This window comes from Ostrea edulis, chromosome 9, assembly GCF_947568905.1.
Source record: "Ostrea edulis chromosome 9, xbOstEdul1.1, whole genome shotgun sequence".
NCBI classification, from domain to species: Eukaryota; Metazoa; Mollusca; class Bivalvia; order Ostreida; family Ostreidae; genus Ostrea; species Ostrea edulis.
Window position 1 is genome coordinate 70,296,853 of NC_079172.1, and position 24,138 is coordinate 70,320,990.

Consider the following 24,138-nt stretch of genomic DNA (forward strand, 5'->3'; position numbering starts at 1 on the left):
CGGCAGGAAAGATACAATCATGGCCATGTAAATCATGATTATGAATTTACAGATTGGCATTTATATGACACATTAGATTAATGGAATAAACAAGGATTTATGTCGGATTATCATGATTATAGAGTTCTATGAAGTATTAGGTTTTGGCTCGGTTGATTTGTAGAGACGGAATGTGCATTAGGGCGGAATGAATTGACTATAGAATTGACTATACACGTAGGCCTACACGCCTTTACAGGGGTTAACAGTCTACGAATGGTTCATTAAGGAATGTCCTGGGGATTATTCAGTGTATAAAAAACAATGGACACATGAAGTAATCGGCAAGCCGATTACGCGCCGAAATCCTCTCGTTTCCGTTGTTTATATACAGTATATCCATCATAATATAAATAAACTTGGCTATTATGCCTTATAAAAAAATCCAATCGAATAGGAGGAAGGGGGACCATCAAAGATTTTTTAAAAAACTTTTAATTTTATTTGATGGGTTTTGTTCTTGTTTGTTTGTTGTTGTTTTTTTTTAACTTTAAAAAAATTATTATTATATATATATATATATATATATTTTTTTTTTTTTTTTTTTTTTTGCTTTTTGTTTTTGTTTTGGCAATAGGGCTTAAAAAATATTCTGATAAAATTACAAAACGCCAAATCTACGATTCATTAAGGCTGTAAAATTTCGTTCGTAATTAGGCTAATTAGTGTGAAAATATGATGAATATTTTTCATCTTTATCTTAACCGCTTTAGAATCTTTTATCTTAATTATTACATAGGCTACTTTTTATTCAGATCCTCGAGTCACCAACGCACAAATACTTTCGATATTTAAACTGTTGACTTCGCTATTTACCAAACAAAGTGACGTCAGGCACACGCTTAACTTCCTAGATACAAATATTGGCATCGTCGGTTTCTAAACATGGCGGGTGAGAGGTGAAGTACGAGCAGAGCGGGCCGTTCCATTTGATCAGGTACGATTAATTACGAATTTTGATCAATTAATCAAAATACCAAACGGTGAATATGCAAAAAGAAATTATTATAGATGATTTTCACGTGTACCAGCGGTAAGAAGATCGAGCTAGAACACGTACCGATTGATTTTGTTTTCTTCTGTATACAGTGTGTGTGTATATACCTGTTGAGCGTAGGCGAAAGTCTAAAAAGTTGCTGTGTTGACAATAATATATCAACTTTTGGTTTTGTTATATAACTTTTGCAGATATGTGTTAATTAAGAATTAATTTCTAAATCATCGTACAACTTGTAAGTAAAATAAATGTAAATAGATCGTCTTGTATCACCACGGCTCTACCTAGGTATCGTGTTATGGTGTACAACTGAGGGTCTTTTCTTCATGAATGTTTAATGACACAATTACTGACAATGATTTGTATAATTAATCACATGGATCTTATTCATTGGTTCCGTCCTGAACAGGAGTCGAGTAGTCTTTGGTTGTTAGCAATGGAATATCATCCCGTAATTATTATCACGCAACGAGACATGCAGTGTTGGTTTTATTTTCCAATGAGTGTGCATATATAGGTAAAATGGCATTTACTGGCGTATCCCGCAGATCCATAGGTAAAATGAAGTGAACTTTAAATCATTGTTTGCGCTGAGTAACTAGAAAGAATACGTGAGTTTTCCTTGCTTGACTGTGGAAAAAATGAGAAATTATTGCGATTTTCACGTTATAAAAATTCACACACTTCGCCAACCGAAGCGTTGTTAAAGCCCCGTTGGTAATAAACTTCAAGATAAACCTGGAGAGGTTTAAATGTCCTTCATTTCTGATTGTAGATGTCAAAAGGTCTCGGTATAAAATAAATATCTAAAGGAATTTTCTTTATAGGGGACCTTTGCTTTGTTTAAAGGATATATACTTTTTAAACCAAAATAAACTTCTTCTTTTTTATCTCAATGCACTTCAAAACGACTTTTCAAGTACTCTTTGTTAATTTTGATGGAATATTTGACATTACACCAACCAATATTTGTTTTAAAAATCTCACACTTTGCGAAAAACCATTCATTAATTTGACATCGCAGCAAGACAGGGACTGAATTTTTAAAACAAGATTTTATTCGTCTTTATTTCACTACCTGTAGACATGGCAAAATATCAATAGTCCCTTTCATAAACCATCGATTTGAAATTCTACAATCTAGGAAATTTCATGTTTGCTAAACTATTAAAGAACAATTGTTGGATTTATTCGTTATTGAGGACAAAAAAATCATTGCTTTTATATGAATATTGATTTGCATACAAAGCCCCGGGTCGAATATTTATTTTGTCTCTATGAAAATATATTGTCAAGTGTACTGTCTGTGGAAACAGGAAACTGACAGTTAGTTTTGTTACCGACAGGAAATTTTTAATTCATAATCTCTCTCGCTCTCTCTCTCTCACACATATGTATATATAAAATCAATTGTACAACCCAAGAATTTGTCTGGAACCCAACATCCCCCTCCCATAAGATCGCATTTTACCAATCAACGAAGCCAACGGGATTGATTTGTTACAGAATTTATCAAACATAATGCATTTCATGTGCACCTGTGCTCAGCCATTCTTGAATTGGCAAGCTTTAAAAACTTGAGAATCTTTAATTTCTACGTATAGTTGATCAGAGCACAGTGACATTCCCACATTTAATGGGATATGTTGTGTATCAGTTTAAGAGAGTAGTGTATTTAATTCTCGCATCTTTAGCACAATTCATCCGACGGCGTTTGTGCATATAATATATAGCACCGGCATTAAGAGTGGGATTGAATTTTCTGTGTAGGGTGACTATAGTGATTGGATAATTTCAAATTGATTTATCAGATAATGGGCAAAAATGCGTCGTTAGTGACGGAACCCGGGACATTACGGAGACTAAGTGGATTCAACCCTCTGTAGCATTTGTTTATCTTTTATTTTGCAGACTGGATACCAAGCAACGGGCTCCTCTGTCGCTGTATAAAGATCAGAGATGAGTGCTAGGAGGAGAAAAAAGGACGAAAAGCCCCCTCCAGCGACGGGCCCTGGGAGCAAGATCATCTCCCTCCCCGACCCCGTCAAAAAATACCTCAAAAAGCTCCCGGATGGAAAGAAAATTCATTTAAAGTTTGGCAATGGGAATTGGAAATCCTTACCAATTGAAATTTACAATAATGAAGAAGTTAGTCAGCTGGCAGTGAAATTTACCGCAGAAAACAATCGACTGAAGAGGCTGCCGAAGACTGTTTCAGCTCTAGAGAATGTAGAATTTATTGACATCACCAACAACACTCTTTCAACTTTCCCGGGTTCTGTGTCACGGATGAAGAAACTTGAAATTTTGACAATTAAAAATAATGCAATTAAAAAATTACCACCTGCAATACACAAATGCACAGGATTACAGAAGCTGTATGCTTCCAATAACAAGATTCGAGCCCTCCCGAAGAACATCGGAAAGTCCACGATTGCGTATATGGACTTGTCTTCAAACTTAATCCGATCAATCAAGAAGGGGCTTTACGAGATGACTGCCGAGGTCGACTTGTCTGACAACAGAATAACGGAAATGCCATCAGCAGCCGTCAAAAAACCCAATATACAGAAGATTATTTTGGCGCGTAATGGCGTAACTGTGATTCCCGAAAACATCGACAAACTCTCGCGTCTCACGTGGCTTGACCTTTCTCACAACGCGGTGCAGGAACTTCCGGCACAGATAGGGGGTGTCCGATATCTTCATTACCTAAACCTTAAGGACAACCATATCAAAATTTTACCGGAAGAGATATGTAATCTAGGATACGCACTTGACCATCTGGATATCTCTCAAAATGAAATACCGGTGTTACCAGACGCCATAAAGAGCCTTCGAAAGTTGACATATCTTGACGTTTCCAAAAATGAAGTGGAGTATCTACCCGAGAGTATACGAGAACTGCCGTGTTTAACAACGCTTGGGGTTTCCGAAAATAAATTGATGTCCATGAAATTTGCTGTGTATCTAAAGCAGTTAGAGCACCTCTATCTCTCCAAAAATTCGATTGAGGTTATACCCGATGAAATCGACCAAATGAAGTCGCTTGTCACACTTGACCTTTCGTGGAACAAAATCAAAGAATTACCTGCAACCATAGGAAACGTCAAAAGTTTGAAGAGCTTAAATCTTTGTGGCAATAAGATTTCCGCCATCCCAGATAGTTTAGGCCAAGGTCAAGTTTTGACCTTTTTAGACTTATCCCACAACCGACTGACTGTGTTACCTTCTGATCTTAGAAAACTACGAAATCTTGAAACATTCCACGTGAGTCATAACGAAATTGCGCTAATGCCCAAATCCATCGACTTTCTGTATCAGCTTCGATCATTGGATGTTTCGCATAATGGACTCAATGAGTTGAACCTTCCAAAGACGCTGACGCACCTTAACATGTCGGACAACCCTCTTTCGATCAACCCGACTGACATCAGGTCCACCATTGTTGTCATGGGTGACAAAGATCACCTTAGAAACCTGACGTCTCTCGCGCTCTGCAGCCTCGGTATGGACGAGATTCCACCGAGCGTCTTCAATCTGAGATGCCTTAAACACCTCGATGTTTCAAACAATGCTTTAAAAACATTAACAGACAATGTGTGCAAAATGAGAGGCTTAGTATCGATTAGTGCATGTCGCAACGAAATAACAGCTCTACCCGAAAAAATTGGAGCACTGAAAAAATTAGAGAAACTCCACGTTTCTCACAACGGCCTTACGAACTTTGCACCAAGTTTGGGGCGCTTGGTTTCACTGTGTGATCTGAACATGGCGGGCAATAAAATCACACTTTTACCAGATAATTTTGGAGATCTGAATAAGTTGATTAATATGGATCTCTCGGAGAACGAGCTTCTAAATTTCCCAAAGGATCAAATCGATGTTTTGGCCTCTTTACTACAATTGAACATATCCAAGAACCATATTGACCAGATGCCAATAGAATTTCCTTATCTTTATAGACTCCAGGTTCTAAAGGCAGCTAGCAACGACCTCAAGTCGATCCCAAATGACATGGATAAAATGAAGTCATTAGAAATCCTTGATCTCTCTGACAACATCATTGAATCTTTACCGGAAAAAATATGCAAAATGCCGGAATTGAAAGAAATCAATGTTTCTGAAAACAAAATTACTAGAGGATGGCCAAAGGCTTGGGAAAATCTCCGCCAAAAAATCAAGGTAGAAAACGCAGATCAGGACAGCTTTAAGGAACGACAAGCACGTGAAAGGCCGAGCGACAAAGTGGCTGAGACGCAGGTCAGTCCAAAGTCAGCAAAACGCGGCAAAAAGAGAGTCTCGCCCATTGGAACGCCTCCCATCAAATCTCGTGAGAAGTCTGCACCCGTGAAATAGCTTACCCTAGGTATAGAGACAGGAAAATAGTTAGATAAAAGTGAAATATGCCGTCATCATCATCCATCTTTACTGAACTTTGAATCTACAGACACGTATATACACCTGTAGAATTCCATGTAATCAAATTATACTAGGGGTACTTACCTGCTTTTTAAAATGTGACGTAGATATGTCTAGTCATTTTTCTAAATCTAATATCTAGTTGTTCTTTCTTTTTAGGTGCTATATATCTATTCCGATTCTGAATAGAAGTGGAAAAATTCTTTATTTTCCACTAGAAATGTATATTATTTCTTAATTATTTTAGTCAACCGAAGATTGTATTTCATTGTGATATTTTCCCTTGTTTGACGTCCTGAGTCATCGATCTACTGATTGATTTTCCCACAGTAACCGGTGTATATCAATTCTAATTAAACCCCTATCAGCTGATTGGTATAGGAGTGTCGTATCAGGCCGCACAATTCCTGTACTTGATCGCTTCCAAAATAATGACTGACCTTTGTCCCAAATTGAATTCAAGTCGGTTAAATATCAGTATTTTATTTTGTCAAGTAAATGGAAGGTATTGTTATCTGAAATAGTTTATCAAATGGACATCAGAGTGATTTAATGTATTATTGCATTTAATCTTATTACAATTACTGGTGCTAATTATTAAAAGCCTTATTGATACAGACTTCTAATTGCTCATGTAAACATGAACACCTGCTTTGTTTGAGAAGCAGGGTCCTAACTTTGTTTGTACGGTGTTATTTGATGTTAGATTTTGTTAAAATTCTCAAAGTGTCTTTAAAAAAAGGGAGAGTAAAAATAGCATTTTGAAATAGCTTATGTTCATTATCTTGTAATATTAACATTCTTATATCTTGTCCCTTCGAATCACGTTCGTCAGCAGGGACGGATCCCAAAAAAAATTCGGGGGTGGGGGGAGGGGGTGGGGGTGCAACCTTTTATATATATATATATATATATATATATATATATATATATATATACACTACAAAAGGAAACTGTTCTCCCATGACATTTAAACAAAACAATTCCCCCTTTTAATCTGTCAATGCTGCAGTGACATCCCCTTCTTTTGTTATATGTACCCTGGCCGTTCTTTTGTGAGCGTTTTTATTCATGTTCCAAGCATTTAGCCATACCTGCATTTTGTAAATCTACACTGTAATTTTGTAGAATATCTGTGATACTGGTAGCTGTTGATATAAATTTATATTATAATACACTGCAATAAAAAATTATTAATTATGTGCTGTTTCTATCATTTATTGAAGGTCAAGGGGTGGAGTTCATAAGGACACTTAATAACCCACCCCCCCACCTAGGCGGTGGGTGCCGTACGTCGCTGGTTCGACCCCGGGCTGGGGCGAAAATTTTCAGTACCTAGTTGTGATTATTTAGTGCTTTATATATATATGAGTAAGTTACACACACACACACACACACACACACACACACACACACACACACACATATATATATATGAGTAAGTTACAGAACAATTGTGACGTGAAAATGGCAGATTTTATAGGCTTATTTTGGTTGTCTAACAAGTACAAATTAATATACAAATGTAAAACTTATTTTTAAAAAAAAAAGGGGGGGGGCGTAAGTCGAAATACATGTATATTACCCTCTATGTAACTGGTAAATTCCCTGTGATGTTCAAAACTTGAAATATATTACATCTCAGATAGCTCTATGTAAATTTTCCCCACTGTTTTGGATTAAATTGAGAAATCGTGGGAATAAATTATATTCCATACGGTAGATTGTATTACGTTTAGTTTTCATTTTCATCAGTTTTTTTTTTTTTTTAAATGTGTGGTGGGATGTATGGTTATATACCCTCTTTACAAAAAGTGTCTAGAACAATTTTATATATTGTATAATTAAATTTCTGTTTGGAGTGAACTGCAGACGAGAACAAATATTGACATTTACCTGTGTCTGCATTTAGCTTGAAGTCTTGAGTAGAGGTACTGTGATTTCAGTGAATTTTTAAATTAACTCGTCTTCAATTGAATTTCTAAACAACGATCACGTATCCCTTTGTAAACTTAAAGACCTTGCACAAAGACCTATTTATGAGCTCCTTCAGGTATTGTCGACGGGCCAACGTGTTTATAAGCGGATTATTTCATAAACCAGTCTCAAAATGTCCTGACAATTTTGCAACAGAATATGTACATTATTTCTTCGTTACATATATACTTACAACGGAATATGTACATTACTTCCTCGTTACATATATACTTACAACAGAATATGTACATTACTTCCTCGTTACATATATACTTACAACAGAATATGTACATTACTTCTTCGTTACATATATATTTACAATAGAACTAAGGACTAGACGTCACAAACAATTTTTGTCAGAAACGATTCCTCAGAAATTATTTCTAATTTGGAATATGACATCACAAAGTTGTGATGCTTTATTCTTTCCTTACATATGGTCAACTATAAACCGCATTTTTATTTTAAAAAATTTCCTTCTTATTTTGCAACATCAACGATATAAAAAATGAGGCGTTTTATTTGATCGTGTTCAACTTTATGAAAGAAAATATCGGGAAATACATGTTTGTCAATATTATGTTATGCATGGCAAACTGCACGAGTGGTTATTTGTGATTTTACGTACAGGCGTAGATTGAAATTACATTAAGAATTAGGTCCAAGTTAGACAAGTGAATCCCTGTTTGTAGTCTCTGTGTAGATCAAACAATTATTGATTGTTACAAACATGCTGTGTTTGAGAGGTACAATGGATTGAATCTGCTCAATAACTCAATTCCTTGTTAACCAAGCCCTTGAGAAGTATACTTAAAAATCAAATATCAAATCCGACAAAACCCTATAAAAATCAGATGCCATAAAACCTACAATTCGCCCCTCGCGAAAATTGCAGATCTTACATGTACATTGTCAAATATAAAGGATCGAGTTACAATTTTTAAAGGAATAGGTAACGGAATAATTGTGACGTGAAAATTGCAGATTTTACAGTGCCCAATATAAAGTGATTTACATTATAAAGGAATAAGTTACAGAACTATTGTGACTTTTCTGGACGTCGTAAAAGTGTCATTTCATATACTGTAATACACGTGTTCTCAAATTACACCCCCCCCTCCCCCCTAAAATAAGAACTGTCCTTTCGAGATTAATATCCCCTGCGGGGCACAGTATCTAATGTATAAAAACAGACTTCCCCAGATCAAACCAGAAGTCTTCTAATTAAATGGCCATCTAGTATATTTATGTCTCGCCTCTATCGTCGGGGGGGGGGGGGGGGGGGGGGGACATGTTTTTGTACTTTCAGTCCCTCTGTCTGTCACAAAATCTTGTGAACGCTTCCCCTCTTACATGGTTTATCAGATAGACTTGAAACTTTGTACAATGCTTCATTGTCGTTTGTAGATGTGCATATTGGAGGGACAGAAGGATCCAATTATTTTCCTGAAATTTATTGTGGATCTAAGAGGGGTGGAGGCTGTAAAAAAGCTTGTGAACACTTCTCCACCGATACGGCTTATTGGATAGATTTGAAATTTTGTACAGTGCTTCATTGCCATTTGTGCATATTGTCGGGACAGGAGGATTCAATTATTTTCCGAAAAGTTATAGTGGATCTAAGAGGGGTGGAGGATGTGAATTAGCGTGTGAACACTTCTCCACTTATATGGCTTATCGGAAAGATTTGAAATTTTGTACGATACCTCAATGCCATTTGCAGATGTGCAATTTGCAGGGACAGTTGTCCTTAAAGTTATAATGGATCTAAGGTGTGGAGGGTGTAAAATAGTTTGTGAACACTTCTCCAATGTGGCTTATCGGAGTTCATATTGTCTATGTTCCCGCTCATGCTTTCTCCTCCATACCATGCAGTGGATTAAAGGGAGGTTTCATTTGGAGCACTCCCAATTTGGGGAGCTAGGGAGACATCTATTTTTTTTTTTATAAAAACAATCTCTAGTATTTTTTTTTTTTTTTTATTGAAAATGTTGCTTAAAAAAAAAAATCAATGAAACAATCAAATATCAGAATATTTCCGGTGATGCTCAATATAATCACTATACCAATAAATAGAATTTTCAGAGAAATTTATATTGTTTATCAATTCTCTTAATTTGGTACATGGTTTAACAATTCCTAGAGTATGACCCGCCATGAATCAAAATGTAAGGTACATACATGTTATTTTACTTTAATCGAAAATGTATGTAAAAGGTCGGATTCAGACCTTCTAATTTGTTTTGGAAATATTCTCCAGAGAAAGAGACACTTTCCAAAAATAGAAATTAGCATGACTTTCTAATACTTTGAATATTCTAATTCAAATTAAGAAATGCATAACTTCAGTTTAAGAACAATGTATTTGCAACGTTTAAATCAAATCTCTTCACGAATTAAGACATAAAAAAAAACCCAATTAAGTGGGAAAAAAAGCCTGTAAATTGAAGAAAAATTCTCCAATCTTTAATGGCGAGTAATGAGCGTACAGATTTTCAGAAAAATCCATGCACTAGTTACTTAGAACATGCACAGGCAAAATTATGTCTACAGACAGACGGACAAGCAGATTCCAATATACCCCACCCCCACTTCATTTGCAGAAGGGGAGGGGGAGGTATAAAAAACAAAAATAAACAACACCAATACTCTTTTATGATTTTATTAAAGGACGGAATATGCAATAAATAATATTTTCATAAATACAAAATTTCTTATAGGGCATGACAACCTCTAGTTACCCCCCCCCCTCTCTCTCTCTCTCTCTCTCTCTCTCTCTCTCTCTCTCTGTCACATACAGGTGTATTGTAATCAGTTAGCATCTCTCTATAGCAGTTTATGCATTTCACTCAGAACAAGTTCAGAGAAAGTGATTTCCCCCTTAAGAAAATGAGAATTAAAACCATCATCAGTTCTAATGTATAAAAACATCCTAGTTAGCTCTTCAAGTCTAAACTGCTCATAATCAACTACACAAACACTTAATACTCCTGCCTATTTAACACAACTAGACTAATTACTAGTACCTCCTTACAGGGACAGGGGAAACATCAACTCCAAAGGAAAGAATTATCATCGAAAAATACAATTTTTTTTCCTCTTCCTGTAATGTACATTCCAAGCATAGTACATTTATTTTCAAACAGAATCTCAAAACTGCAGAAAGGTTACAATATCTTACTTTCAACGATTTTAATGACGCAGTTATTTACAGGGCAGTGACAACCGGAAGTGATAACCATTGTGATGTCAGAAGGTATACTGGGGATTTTACACACAGGCTTCTGTTTCTAATAACCAAAGATCAAATCAAAGAATAAAATGTACATTTCTTACACAGGAAAGTGCAAAATGCCATTTAAAAAGGAAAATTTCACCGATATTTGTAACACCCATGTTCTACAGTTTCTTTTGATATCATGTAGGCTATTTCAGAAGGCAGTGACATGATGTGGTAGACTCATTCTATATCATGTCAACTAATGCTATACATAAATCACTTCTAACTTAAAATATGCAATACCCTGAGTTATAAGAACACTACAAAATCTCTAATAATTAACTAATTAATAATGAGCATTACATGTATAAACATGTATCTCTGGTATTGAATGACTGCCACTCTGTGCAATATCAGGCATTAAAACATTGTACAATCACACTATCACTCGATTGTAAGAAGTTGTGTAAAAGCTGCCAAAGAAAAATGCATAGCCTGCCAATAAGGACTACATATACATTCAATTATTGTGTGAAATAAAATGGCCTGAGTTCGATCTGACTTACATAACATACAGATTATTGATTTTTGGCACAAAGTAAAAGCCTTGTCAGAGGAACATTACAGACTAAAAATAATGTGTACCGCGAGGGTACATGATGTGCCCGTCTGCTAGGGTACATGATACGCCCGTCTGCTAGGGTACATGACACGCCCGTCTGCTAGGGTACATGACACGCCCGTCTGCTAGGGTACATGACACGCCCGTCTGCTAGGGTACATGATGCGCCCGTCTGCAACATGTATATCATGCACATCTGTGTTTTGTATGCTTGAAGTCACAAGCTGTGACACTGTCAATTGCAAACTGAAGCCAGAGACCTACTTTGGAATCTATATATCAATATACCCCCCCCCCCCCCCCCCCCCTTAAGATGCATTCATTGACCAAGGTTGATGGTCCTAGGCCTCATGGTGTGAAAGATATGATTTGAATGTATGTATATGATTTGAGAATGTATATATAAATTTCCAGAAAGAGGCTCGAGTGACCTACACATAAGTCATGACCCCCCCCTTCCCCCCCAAATGCATCAACTGACCATGTTTAACTGTCATAGGCCTCACATTGTGAAATATATGATCCAGGCATTAAAAAGCTATCAGACGGACAGACAGACGAAAAGGAAAGCCTTAACCATAGAATGGCCTGTCAAAAGACTACCATATAAAAAAAATATACACAGACTACCACAATAAAGTGTCACCACTAAATATACATTAATAAAAACTAGATATAAGAAAACAACATCTTTAGGAATCTCAAGGAAACAACATGCACTCCAATGAACTTTTATTATTCACTATAACATTCAGATTGTCCCCTCAGCATCACTCCTTCCATAAAAACCCACAGTAACACAAATCATGCAGATCCACTAACTCCACTCCCGATACACAAATCCACTTCAATCCAATACACTCCACCCCTGTAACCTGATCCACTCCTGTACACTAATCTGCTTTCACTCCACTCCATTAATCCACTTTCACTCCTGTACACTAATCAACTCCATTCCTGTACACTAATCTGCTTTCACTCCTGTACACTAATCTGCTTTCATTCTTTCATTCAGCTCTATCTTTCACACTGATACTATTCCAGATTTTGTTTAAGTTTGTTTGACTAATCCGGAGTTCACTTCCATGCTGATCTAGATTGGTTTTGTATGTTTAACTGATCTGGATTTCACTTCCAAGCTGACTCGGATTAGGCGAGTTTGTTGGTCTGATCAGTGCTGACTTGGATTTGTTTAGTTTCTTGGACTGAACTGGATCTCACTTCCATGCTAACTTGGATTGTTTAGTTTGTTGAACTGATCCACATCCATGCTAACTTGGATTGTTTAGTTTGTTGAACTGATCCACTTCCATGCTAACTTGGATTGTTTAGTTTGTTGGACTGATCCGGATTTCACTTCCATGCTGACTTGGATTGTTTAGTTTGTTGGACTGATCCGGATTTCACTTCCACGCTGACTTGGATTTGTTTGGCTGACCTTTCACCCCGGCTGCCACCTTCCTTTCTGGTTTCTTCTGTGGATTCAGTGGTGGTTTGGCCCCTTGTTTATCACTCTTATTTTGACCGTCAGGTACACCCTTATAAAATATATTACATTTTAGACTCATTTGCATAAAAAACAAACAAAACCTCACAGTAAAACATGGTCCTAGATAGACACACAACATTTGATTGTTTCCGAGAATCTCATGGGTCAGCAAAAAACAGTTCATTATAACCAAACTTCGTTATATCCAATAAATTTTTTGTTATTTTTCTCTCATAGGGAATAAATATCACTTCACAATAACTGAACCATTTTGAGGATTTATGTCACAATATAAAAACTCTAAAAGTTTCAAATAGAAGCTTCCCGGGGGATCCGGGTTAGATTAGGTCCTCAGTAACCCTTGTTTGTCATACGAAATGACTAAATGGGGTGGTTTACGAGTGTATAAAAATAACATGTTACGTCCCATCTGATGACGAGTGTATTAAAATAATACAATACGTCCCATCTGATGACGAGCGTATTAAAATAATACGTCCCATCTGATGACGAGCGTATTAAAATAATATGTCCCATCTGATGACGAGCGTATAAAAATAACATAATATGTCCCATCTGATGACGAGCGTATAAAAATAACATAACATGTCCCATCTGATGACGAGCGTATAAAAATAACATAACATGTCCCATCTGATGACGAGCGTATAAAAATAACATGTTACGTCCCATCTGATGACGAGCGTATAAAAATAACATGTTACGTCCCATCTGATGACGAGCGTAAAAAATCAAGCCCACTGATTCAGGAGTTCAGTAGAGGTAACCGAGATTGTGGCATGCAAAAAAGCAATTTTTACCCCTAAAACCACTTACTGACATCTGATCCTTGAGGTTCCGTCTGACCTTGTCTCTGCCTTGTGACCTTGGTGAGGTGGGGGCACTTGGATGGTGGCCAGCATCAGGTCTGGCCACTCCTCCACTGTCACGACCCGGAGACCTAAAACATATATATAAGCTTACTGTCACGACCCGGAGACCTAGAACATATATATAAGCTTACTGTCATGACCTGGAGAACTAGAACATATATATAAGCTTACTGTCATGACCCGGAGAACTAGAACATATATATAAGCTTACTGTCACAACCCGGAGACCTAGAACATATATATAAGCTTACTGTCACGACCCGGAGACCTAGAACATATATATAAGCTTACTGTCATGACCCGGAGAACTAGAACATATATATAAGCTTACTGTCACAACCCGGAGACCTAGAACATCATGGTATAAGCTTATATATATGTTCTAGGTCTCCGGGTTGTGACAGTAAGCTTATACCATGATGTTTATTACACAGAACACCAAATTCCACTGTATATATAAATATATATATATATATATATATATATATATATATATATATATATACACATATACCGTGATTTTTATTACCTACACACAGAACAAACAAGTCTTTGCAAGACGCCATTCCTACCCACATTTAAAATTTTAAATCTTTATTAATTTTTTGCTGTTTTTTTTCCTGTCTATATTTAAATTAGGCAAATTATTTGCATCTTGTAAACAAGTCATTTTAACTTTTAAAACAAATCTTTATTAATATTTTGCTGGGTTTTTTTCCCCCGTCTATATCTAACTAAGTAAGGTAAATTATTTGCATCTTGTAAATGATTCAACTTTTAAAAACAAGGTAAAATCAAGCTGTCTTAGCTTTAGAAACAAAGCATTATATAAACACCAACCTTTGCATATATTTTAGAAGACTGAAAATCTGTAACATGTGTTCCTCTTCAGTGTTGGCTGTGGTCGCTTGTGTTTGACCCCCTCCATATTGACCTTTGACCTGGTTTAACAGTTTGGATATTTCTGCCAACTGTTCCGGCTGCATTAATCTGTTTGAAGTTCCGGAAGTTTCAGATCCCTGTTCCGCCTTCAACATAAATATTACAAATATTAAACAGAGTACCCAGGTGTCGTAATCAACAGGTTTAATTAACTGCACCTCCCAATTAACATACAAGGGATGATCAAGAAGTTCATGTACCATCTCTATCTAAATAATTACTGTACAATTTAAAAGGATGTTTTGCACATATCTGTCATAAACATGTGCCTGGAATAGAATGTCTTAAATACTATTTGGCATCATGTATGATGAAATCGCAATATAAAAGTGTCAAAATGACATGCTATGAATATAACGGAGTCAGTTGTACTGGAGCAAAGAACTACTTTCAAGTTTTATGTAATATTTAGTAAATCATTACAGAAATATATCAGAATCTTAAAAAAACACATTTGTTGAAACATTGGTTTATTTCTTCAGTTAATCACATGCTTCCTTTTATAACTTCAGTTAATCACATGCTTCCTCTTATAACTTCAGTTAATCACATGCTTCCTCTTATAACTTCAGTTAATCACATGCTTCCTTTTATAACTTCAGTTAATCACATGCTTCCTCTTATAACTTCAGTTAATCACATGCTTCCTCTTATAACTTCAGTTAATCACATGCTTCCTTTTATAAATTCAGTTAATCACATGCTTCCTCTTATAACTTCAGTTAATCACATGCTTCCTCTTACAACTTCAGTTAATCACATGCTTCCTCTTACAACTTCAGTTAATCACATGCTTCCTTTTATAACTTCAGTTAATCACATGCTTCCTCTTATTACTTGAGTTAATCACATGCTTCCTCTTATAACTTCAGTTAATCACATGCTTCCTCTTATAACTTCAGTTAATCACATGCTTCCTTTTAATACTTCAGTTATTCACATGCTTCCTTTAATAACTTCAGTTAATCACATGCTTCCTTTTATTACTCGAGTTAATCACATGCTTCCTCTTATAACTTCAGTTAATAACATGCTTCCTCTTATTACTTGAGTTAATCACATGCTTCCTCTTATAAATTCAGTTAATAAAATGCTTTCTCTTATTACTTGAGTTAATCACATGCTTCCTCTTACAACTTCAGTTAATCACATGCTTCCTCTTATAACTTCAGTAAATCACATGCTTGCTTTTATTACTTCAGTTAATCACATGCTTCCTTTTATTACTTCAGTTAATCTATACCTGTGACTGTTTCTTGTCTCTCAGTTGTTGAAGACGTATCATGTCCTTCTGAATCTGAGCCGCCTGTGCCGTGTCATTCAGTTCTTCCTCTGAAAATAGCATATTACAAACTGTAGCCATCTAGAGTAGAAGATTTCTATATCAATGTCTATTCCTACATTCTGTAGTAGAAGATTTCTATATCAATGTCTATTCCTACATTCTGTAGTAGATTTCTGTTGTAATGTCTACTCTAAGTCTGAAATCTACTCTAGCCCGGGTGAGCTAACACAAACAGAAAACTGACACATCCTACTCTAGCCCGGGTGAGCTAATAGAAGCAGAAAGCTGACACATCCTACTCTAGCCCAGGTGAGCTAACAGAAACAGAAAACTGACACATCCTACTCTAGCCGAGGTGAGCTAACAGAAACTGAAAGCTGACACATCCTACTCTAGCCCGGGTGAGCTAACAGAAACAGAAAACTGACACACCCTCCTCTAGCCCGGGTGAGCTAACAGAAACAGAAAACTGACACACCCTACTCCAGCTAACAAAGCGGGGATGATGGAAAAGATGTACCATACCGGTGTGATCATGAGAGTGAAGCAAATTCTCCTCTTCTCCTTCCTCTGTCACCGGGTCTCCAGGGGGCTTCTGTAACAGCTAGAAAAATACAAGGACCGTGTCATTCATTGTTAATGTATTATTAGACTCCAGCTAGAGGTCTAAAGGTCACAGAACAGACACTGCTCACCATGTGTATGTAATGCTGGAGTTGACTGTTTACCATGTGTATGTAATGCTGGAGTTGACTCTGCTTACCATGTGTATGTAATGCTGGAGTTGACTCTGTTTATCATGTGTATGTAATGCTGGAGTTGACTGCTTACCATGTGTATGTAATGCTGGAGTTGACTGTTTACCATGTGTATGTAATGCTGGAGTTGACTCTGCTTACCATGTGTATGTAATGCTGGAGTTGACTGTTTACCATGTGTATGTAATGCTGGAGTTGACTGTTTACCATGTGTATGTAATGCTGGAGTTGACTGCTTACCATGTGTATGTAATGCTGGAGTTGACTGCTTACCATGTGTATGTAATGCTGGAGTTGACTCTGTTTGGACTCGTGTTCTTCTAATCTCTGGGACAGGTGGTGATAATCTGCATTTAACCTACAATCAAATAAGTTGCACCTTGACCTTCAAAATATGACCTTGAGTCCTATTCTTGATACAATGCCCAAAGCTGGACACAGTTTTCAGACCAAGTAAACAGAAGGTGTAATCACGGGTATATTTTGTAGATCTACATGTATGTTATATATACAGTACAACATGCTAATAGTGAAGTGCTGAGAACGAACAATAACCGTAATTCGTTATATCCAATACACTGTAAGTTCATATTATGTTTTAAACTGGCAACTCTTAGTACACCACCGAGAATAATGGGACGGGGCTTAATTAGATGTCACTGATAAGACTGATCCATGCATTATTTTTAGAGAGTGTAGTGTTCTATTTTCACACACACACACACACACACACACAGAAATCCCCTAACAAAGCTACAGTGAGGATAACATTCAGATGTGTAACATTTGTAATCCCCACACAAAAATGGTACAATCACTTCATAAACAAACTGGACAAAGAAGTATTTTGATATATGATATGATTAGTCCTCAGTAGAGTTATATATAAACAGTGGGTGTGACCAGTCAACAGGGGCTGCTCCTCTTGGGCACCTGATCTGACGTCTGGTGTGTCCAGAGGTCTGTGTGTGCCTTACTCTTAATTTGGAATCCTTTATGGGATTCATTGTATCGTTCATTATCTTTAATTTTCCGTGCAAAAGTAGCAGACAAGTTTCTTATGTAATGTTACTGGTTGTTGTAAATTTGTGAGATCCACAAGGAAAATATTTTTGCTTTGAAGCTGTGTGTTATGGATTTTCCAGTCTAAGAGTGCCAAAGTTATTCTAAGCTGATAAAGTGTTTTTTTCCAAAGACGATTCTTTTGTCATGGTATTGTGAAAGAAAATTGTTCAAAGATTCAACATAGTGAGTGTCCGAACTAAATCGAAATTTCTTTGCTTTCCTGTAAACAGTTAGGCTCTTCAAAAATTTAATCAAAATTTGTTCAGCTTCTTTTTCAGTAATCAAATATTTGGAAGGCTCATATGGACTTAAATCTTCTCGAACCTGTCTGCATCTTACATTTTCAAAACGAAAGGTATGGTCTCCTTGAGAGTGTTTGACTAAATTCAAAATGCTTTTTCTTAGTTTGGTGGTATTCCCTTGGGAATTCTTCACACACCCAAAAACATGGTTTTTATTGACCCTGCTTGATCAGACAAGTTTTTCCAATTTCTAAGTTCTTGCCTTTTGAAATTTGTTTGGCTTGTTTTGCTAAACTTTTTGCCATATCATGCATCCAAAACATTTTCTGTAGGTTTCCGTTCTTCATTAACAAATTTTGATACGGAAGTATACCTGTCATGTGTGTGGTATTTGAGTCCTGGTCATCAAAGTACTCATATACTTTTTTAACTCCGTTCGGCTCAACATGTTGTTGTAATGAGGGATCATCCATATTATTAATAGTTTGAATGCTTAGTACTTCATGTGTTTTGTCTCCCAGGCACACAACATCGGGACTAGCATTTTCTCTCTAACACTAACAGTGCATCAATCTATTCAGTTATTGTCTCCAATAGCTGGACAAAATTAGATTAGTCTGGATACATCAGCAATACACTAGGTAATTCACAGAAAAGTGTCCCTTGGGTTTCTATGACCAAATTCAAAATTCCCACTTCCATTGTGCGAGATCTCGCAGGTTCTTGCTATTTATATGATAGTTGCCAGTTTAAAACTACAGGGAATGAAAATCACTTCACTATCGGCATTAATTCATTATAAGCATGTTCACTGCAACCTTGTTTTACTGTATATAGGCATTTTACATTAAGGGCAAAGTTTAATTCATATTCCCAAATCATCTTTGAATGCTGATAAAACTACATTCTTTTATTCTGTTGTTTATAAACTGACTACAATGTAAAATACTCACTTCAACCCTTCCTCTGTGATGCTTTGATTTTCTGCCACTTGACCTCTGCTTTGTTTTGTTGGTGGGGAGTGAACGATGTTTCTCTGCGGCCAAGACACTGCTTCCTCTATGTAAAATAACGCAAAATAGCTGATAAATGATATTCTAAAAAATCCTATATCGATTCCTTTACACATGCAAAACACATGATGAACAGCTATAAAAAATAATGCTTTACTGATTCATGGATGACTTCCTCCAGTCACAATCTGTATTTCATTCTTTAGCACATAACATTCAAGGCAGTGCAACTTTATACATAGCGATGGCACTGTACAACAATCTGATCAAAATCAGCTCCTCGATCCACTCCCCCCTCCCACCCCTTTAATGTTGCTACTCATGTAGCGACATTACAGAAAAGGAGGACCGGATCAAGAGGCTGATTGTAATCAGATTGCTCTGTACAAGGCATTGCATGCAGATATCAAGGACACTAGTATCACCTATAATGTTTCATTATCATCAATATTTCCATACATTACATAAGATGATGAAGTATTGCGCTTGCAGCATTGCGACCAGATTTTGCAAAAGAAAAAAGTATTTACAGAGATTGTTCATACAATTGTACATATACATGCACATACAGTGCCGTAAGTTTTGAATTATTATACCTTCGCAATTCATTGCAAGAGAAAATATAGTGATGGGACTATTTGTGTGTGTGTAGTGTGTGTGACACTGAGCTTGTAGACACTCTACAGGCTGCATACATCATACTTCACATAGAGAAGAACCCTATTGATTTTGAGGTTAAAAGATCACAAGTCGACTTAATAGAACAAGAGGCCCATGAGCCTTAACAGTAACTTGAGTCTCAAAGCCCATGCAGGGAGTCTCATATTTGCATTTAATTAAGTCTCAATTATGAATATGAAGTCCTTTGTGCACATGTTTATGATCTTTCAAAATATGCATACAATTCCTATTCATTTACAGAAGTAAAAATGGAAGTTGGAAGTATATAAATCAATTTGATACCCCCCCCCCCCCCCCCATCAATTTCATCACAATTTAAAACGAGGAAATTACAGGCATCATGACCATGCATGTAGTTTATGTCTCCTGACTGTAGAAGGAGGGAAGAAAAAAGAAATTTATACATGTTTATTATGTGGCCATAATGGGCCTGCCCAAGGGGTCTGAACCCCTAACCCAGGGGACATGAATTTCACAATTCTAGTAGAGGGCTTCATGGACATCATATCCATGCATTTAGTTTGACTTTACTCAGGTGACCTAAAAACTCAATTGATTTTGGGGTCTAAGGTCGATGTCATTAAGGGACTCGATAGAAAAAGCCTACATTGCGAGGGGGTGGCCAGTTCTACGGACCTCTTGTTTCTTTTTTTCCATTTAACTAACCTTTACTTTGCTGTGAGTTGGTTGGAGAATTTCTTCCTCTCACTGGCAAACTCTGAGCAAACCTCTCCGGAAATAACTGATCCTCTCTGTGATTGGCTGACCTTGCACTGTCAAAGCTCCGATCATGAACACAGTTAGATGAGGCAGGATGAACCTGATTGGATGATTGACTATTCCCATGCTGAGGGGGCCTGATGGGGACAGCAGTGGATGGATAAGAAATGGGCACATTGTTTGAATTAGAAACAAAGTCGGAAGGCTTGATCACAGGTAAGAAGGCCATAGAACCCTGGTCAGGATCCGGCTGTTGGAACTTGTTCACTAATTCTGAGACTGACAAATTAGAACTCCTGATATCCTCCGTGACGACAAAAGAAGTCCCTGTTCTAAAGCTGTCCTCCTGAGAATTCCTAAGCCAGTTGTGGATAGTCTCACGCTGGTCGCCCTGAGCGGGTGATGGTGGCCCGTCTGTCTGTACACCGTTGTGTACCGCTTGGTCTTCTTCTCTGTGGTGGTACGAGGAGTTCCCTATTCCACTTAACTGTGGACCAGCAGAGGAATCAGCAGATCTCTTCTGAGTGGCTGTCTCCTGATTCACGGCGCTGTTGTGGGATTCCACTTGAATGGATGAATGTGGGAAGACCAGGGGTTGGGAAAGACTGCAATGCATATCAAAATGCTTACAGTGCATTATATACATCTCTCCTTATAGAGCAGTAATCAAACCATTCCACATAAAGCAGTATTCAAATACATAACAAGATGTGTTTGTGAAACACAAATGCCCCCAATAATGGCCCATTCCAAAGATGGCCAAGGTCACAAGGACAAATATCTTGGAACCAGTAGAAAGATCTTGTCACAAGAAATGCTCATGTACAATATGAAAGCTCGAATATTCTAATATTTACCATTTAGAAGTTATGACCAATGTCAAATTTTTTTAAAATAGGTCAAATGCCAAGGTCAAAAGGTTTAGTACCCACGAAAAGGTCTTGTCACAAGGAATACTCATGTCAAATATCAAAGCTCTAGCACTTGCTGTTCAAAAGTTATTAGCAAGGTTAAAGCACGCCTGCTAATCAATCAATTGCATAACAAGAGGTTATGTATAGAAATAAAAAGAGATCAATTTCCGGTTATGCAATCGATACCCAAATTTCACATGCATAGATGGTAATTGATCGATTAGCAGGCATGTAAAGTTTCGGACAGAATGACAGACAGGACAAAAACAATATGCCCCACGATCTTCGATGGCATAAAAATAGAATTGTACCAAGATTTTGCACATGCTTTATCCTGTACAATTTCCAGATTAACCATGACAAAAAATAATTTCCTTAACTCTTCTTAAATTTATCCCCAACTATTCTACATGTATATATGTATATTCTACAGGATGTTGTTATGAATGAAACTCTCCACACATACCAGGAATCTCACTGATTACATATACATCTACAACTCTACTGCAAAGCCAACACCTTATATTTATAACCTTTCCCATTCACATTAAGACTACTGACCTCTGGAAAAACTGTTGCAGGTGGAGTGAGGTTGTGAGATCGCCGATATTGGGCTCCATGGGTGGGGCCGGGTGACTGTTGTTCCTCCCGGGACTACTGGTGATAGGGAACATCCCCTGGCTGGTGATGCTGGTGTTAAGGGCCGTGGTCCCCCCCTGACTGGGGACATTGGTGTTGAGGGTCGTAGTCACTCCTTGACTAGGAACACTGGTGTTGGGGGCCATGGTTGTGGTCGTATTTGACTGTGAGTTGAAGGATGTGTTGGTATAAGTCTAAAAATAAATATTAAACAGCGTTAAATATCATTAAAACTATTTTGTATGGGCTACAAATGAAATCTACACCATTTGGTTAATATATTTTTGTCCATCTTCAGTTAATATAGATATATTGTCAACTGACAGTAAACCCGATATATACTGAATCAGAATATACATTAATAATTCCAATGTTATTTATTACAATTGTTTTGATTGGACAAAAATAAAGCTGAAGAAGAATTTACACATCACTAAATCTGAAAACAAATACTGTAATGTACGGAGACTCCGGCGAGGAAACTATTCAATACTGTAATGTACGGAGACTCCGGCGAGGAAACTATTCAATACTGTAATGTACGGAGACTCCACGAGGAAACTATTCAATACTGTAATGTACGGAGACTCCACGAGGAAACTATTCAATACTGTAATGTACGGAGACTCCACGAGGAAACTATTCAATACTGTAATGTACGGAGACTCCACGAGGAAACTATTCAATACTGTAATGTACGGAGACTCCACGAGGAAACTATTCAATACTGTAATGTACGGAGACTCCACGAGGAAACTATTCAATACTGTAATGTACGGAGACTCCACGAGGAAACTATTCAATACTGTAATGTACGGAGACTCCACGAGGAAACTATTCAATACTGTAATGTACGGAGACTCCACGAGGAAACTATTCAATACTGTAATGTACGGAGACTCCGCGAGAAAACTATTCAATACTGTAATGTACGGAGACTCCACGAGGAAACTATTCAATACTGTAATGTACGGAGACTCCGCGAGAAAACTATTCAATACTGTAATGTACGGAGACTCCACGAGGAAACTATTCAATACTGTAATGTACGGAGACTCCACGAGGAAACTATTCAAATTTTTAATGTCAGTAAATTGGAATTATAAGAATCAAACTTTTTTTGGGGAAGAATTTATCAATGTGTAAACTTGGAACATTTCATTCACAAACTTAACATAAAAGTGCCTTGCACTTTTATTTAGTTGGTGATTAAAATGTCCCCAGTTTACACATCAATAAATTCTGAAAGAGAATGCTAAATTGTATAATATTTCGTCCGGTAATGTTCTGACCTTCCTTTGAGGTGTGGTGGCCAGCATCTGTACTGCCTCGTTCCACTGGGACTGCATCATGTACTGCAGCTTCATCAATATCTCCGCCCTACAACACAAGTCATCGTCAATAACATCAATATCTCCTCCCTACAACACGAGTCATCGTCAATAACATCAATATCACCGCCCTACAACACAAGTCACCGTCAATAACATCAATATCTCCGCCCTACAACACAAGTCATCGTCAATAACATCAATATCTCCTCCCTACAACACGAGTCATCGTCAATAACATCAATATCACCGCCCTACAACACAAGTCACCGTCAATAACATCAATATCTCCGCCCTACAACACAAGTCATCGTCAATAACATCAATATCTCCGCCCTACAACACAAGTCATGGTCAATAACATCAATATCTCCGCCCTACAACACAAGTCATCGTCAATAACATCAATATCTCCACCCTACAACACAAGTCATGGTCAATAACATCAATATCTCCTCCCTACAACACGAGTCATCGTCAATAACATCAATATCACCGCCCTACAACACAAGTCATCGTCAATAACATCAATATCTCCTCCCTACAACACGAGTCATCGTCAATAACATCAATATCACCGCCCTACAACACAAGTCACCGTCAATAACATCAATATCTCCGCCCTACAACACAAGTCATGGTCAATAACATCAATATCTCCGCCCTACAACACAAGTCATGGTCAATAACATCAATATCTCCGCCCTACAACACAAGTCATGGTCAATAACATCAATATCTCCGCCCCACAACACAAGTCATCGTCAATAACATCAATATCTCCACCCTACAACACAAGTCATGGTCAATAACATCAATATCTCCTCCCTACAACACGAGTCATCGTCAATAACATCAATATCACCGCCCTACAACACAAGTCATTGTC

The 24,138-nt window shown here is 37.2% G+C and overlaps 2 protein-coding genes across 3 annotated transcripts in view; one reads left to right on the top strand and one right to left on the bottom strand.

Annotated features, from left to right (window-relative positions):
* Window positions 1-592: 592 nt before the first annotated feature.
* On the top strand, window positions 593-6,659 carry LOC125659880 (leucine-rich repeat protein soc-2-like). Of its 2 annotated transcripts, none has more exons than XM_048891673.2 (2): window positions 593-976; window positions 2,948-6,659. In XM_048891673.2, the coding sequence occupies exon 2, from the start codon at window positions 2,996-2,998 to the stop codon at window positions 5,393-5,395; it is 2,400 nt and encodes a 799-aa protein (XP_048747630.1). In that variant the 5' UTR covers window positions 593-976; window positions 2,948-2,995; the 3' UTR covers window positions 5,396-6,659. The 2 variants fall into 2 exon arrangements, with proteins under 2 accessions (XP_048747630.1, XP_048747631.1); XM_048891674.2 differs by lacking the exon at window positions 593-976 and adding an exon at window positions 2,659-2,802.
* Window positions 6,660-12,282: 5,623 nt separating this feature from the next.
* The window catches only part of LOC125659878 (uncharacterized), a 41,537-nt gene continuing 29,681 nt past the window's right edge, over window positions 12,283-24,138 (bottom strand). Inside the window, exons 16-25 of the mRNA XM_048891670.2 lie at window positions 23,211-23,298; window positions 21,841-22,112; window positions 20,312-20,970; window positions 18,905-19,010; window positions 16,918-17,002; window positions 16,412-16,490; window positions 15,845-15,933; window positions 14,500-14,687; window positions 13,604-13,727; window positions 12,283-12,815 (exon numbers count right to left, since the gene is read on the bottom strand). Of these exons, the coding sequence (XP_048747627.2) occupies window positions 12,681-12,815; window positions 13,604-13,727; window positions 14,500-14,687; window positions 15,845-15,933; window positions 16,412-16,490; window positions 16,918-17,002; window positions 18,905-19,010; window positions 20,312-20,970; window positions 21,841-22,112; window positions 23,211-23,298 (1,825 nt within the window). The 3' untranslated portion in view covers window positions 12,283-12,680. The remainder of the gene's footprint in view (window positions 12,816-13,603; window positions 13,728-14,499; window positions 14,688-15,844; window positions 15,934-16,411; window positions 16,491-16,917; window positions 17,003-18,904; window positions 19,011-20,311; window positions 20,971-21,840; window positions 22,113-23,210; window positions 23,299-24,138) is intronic.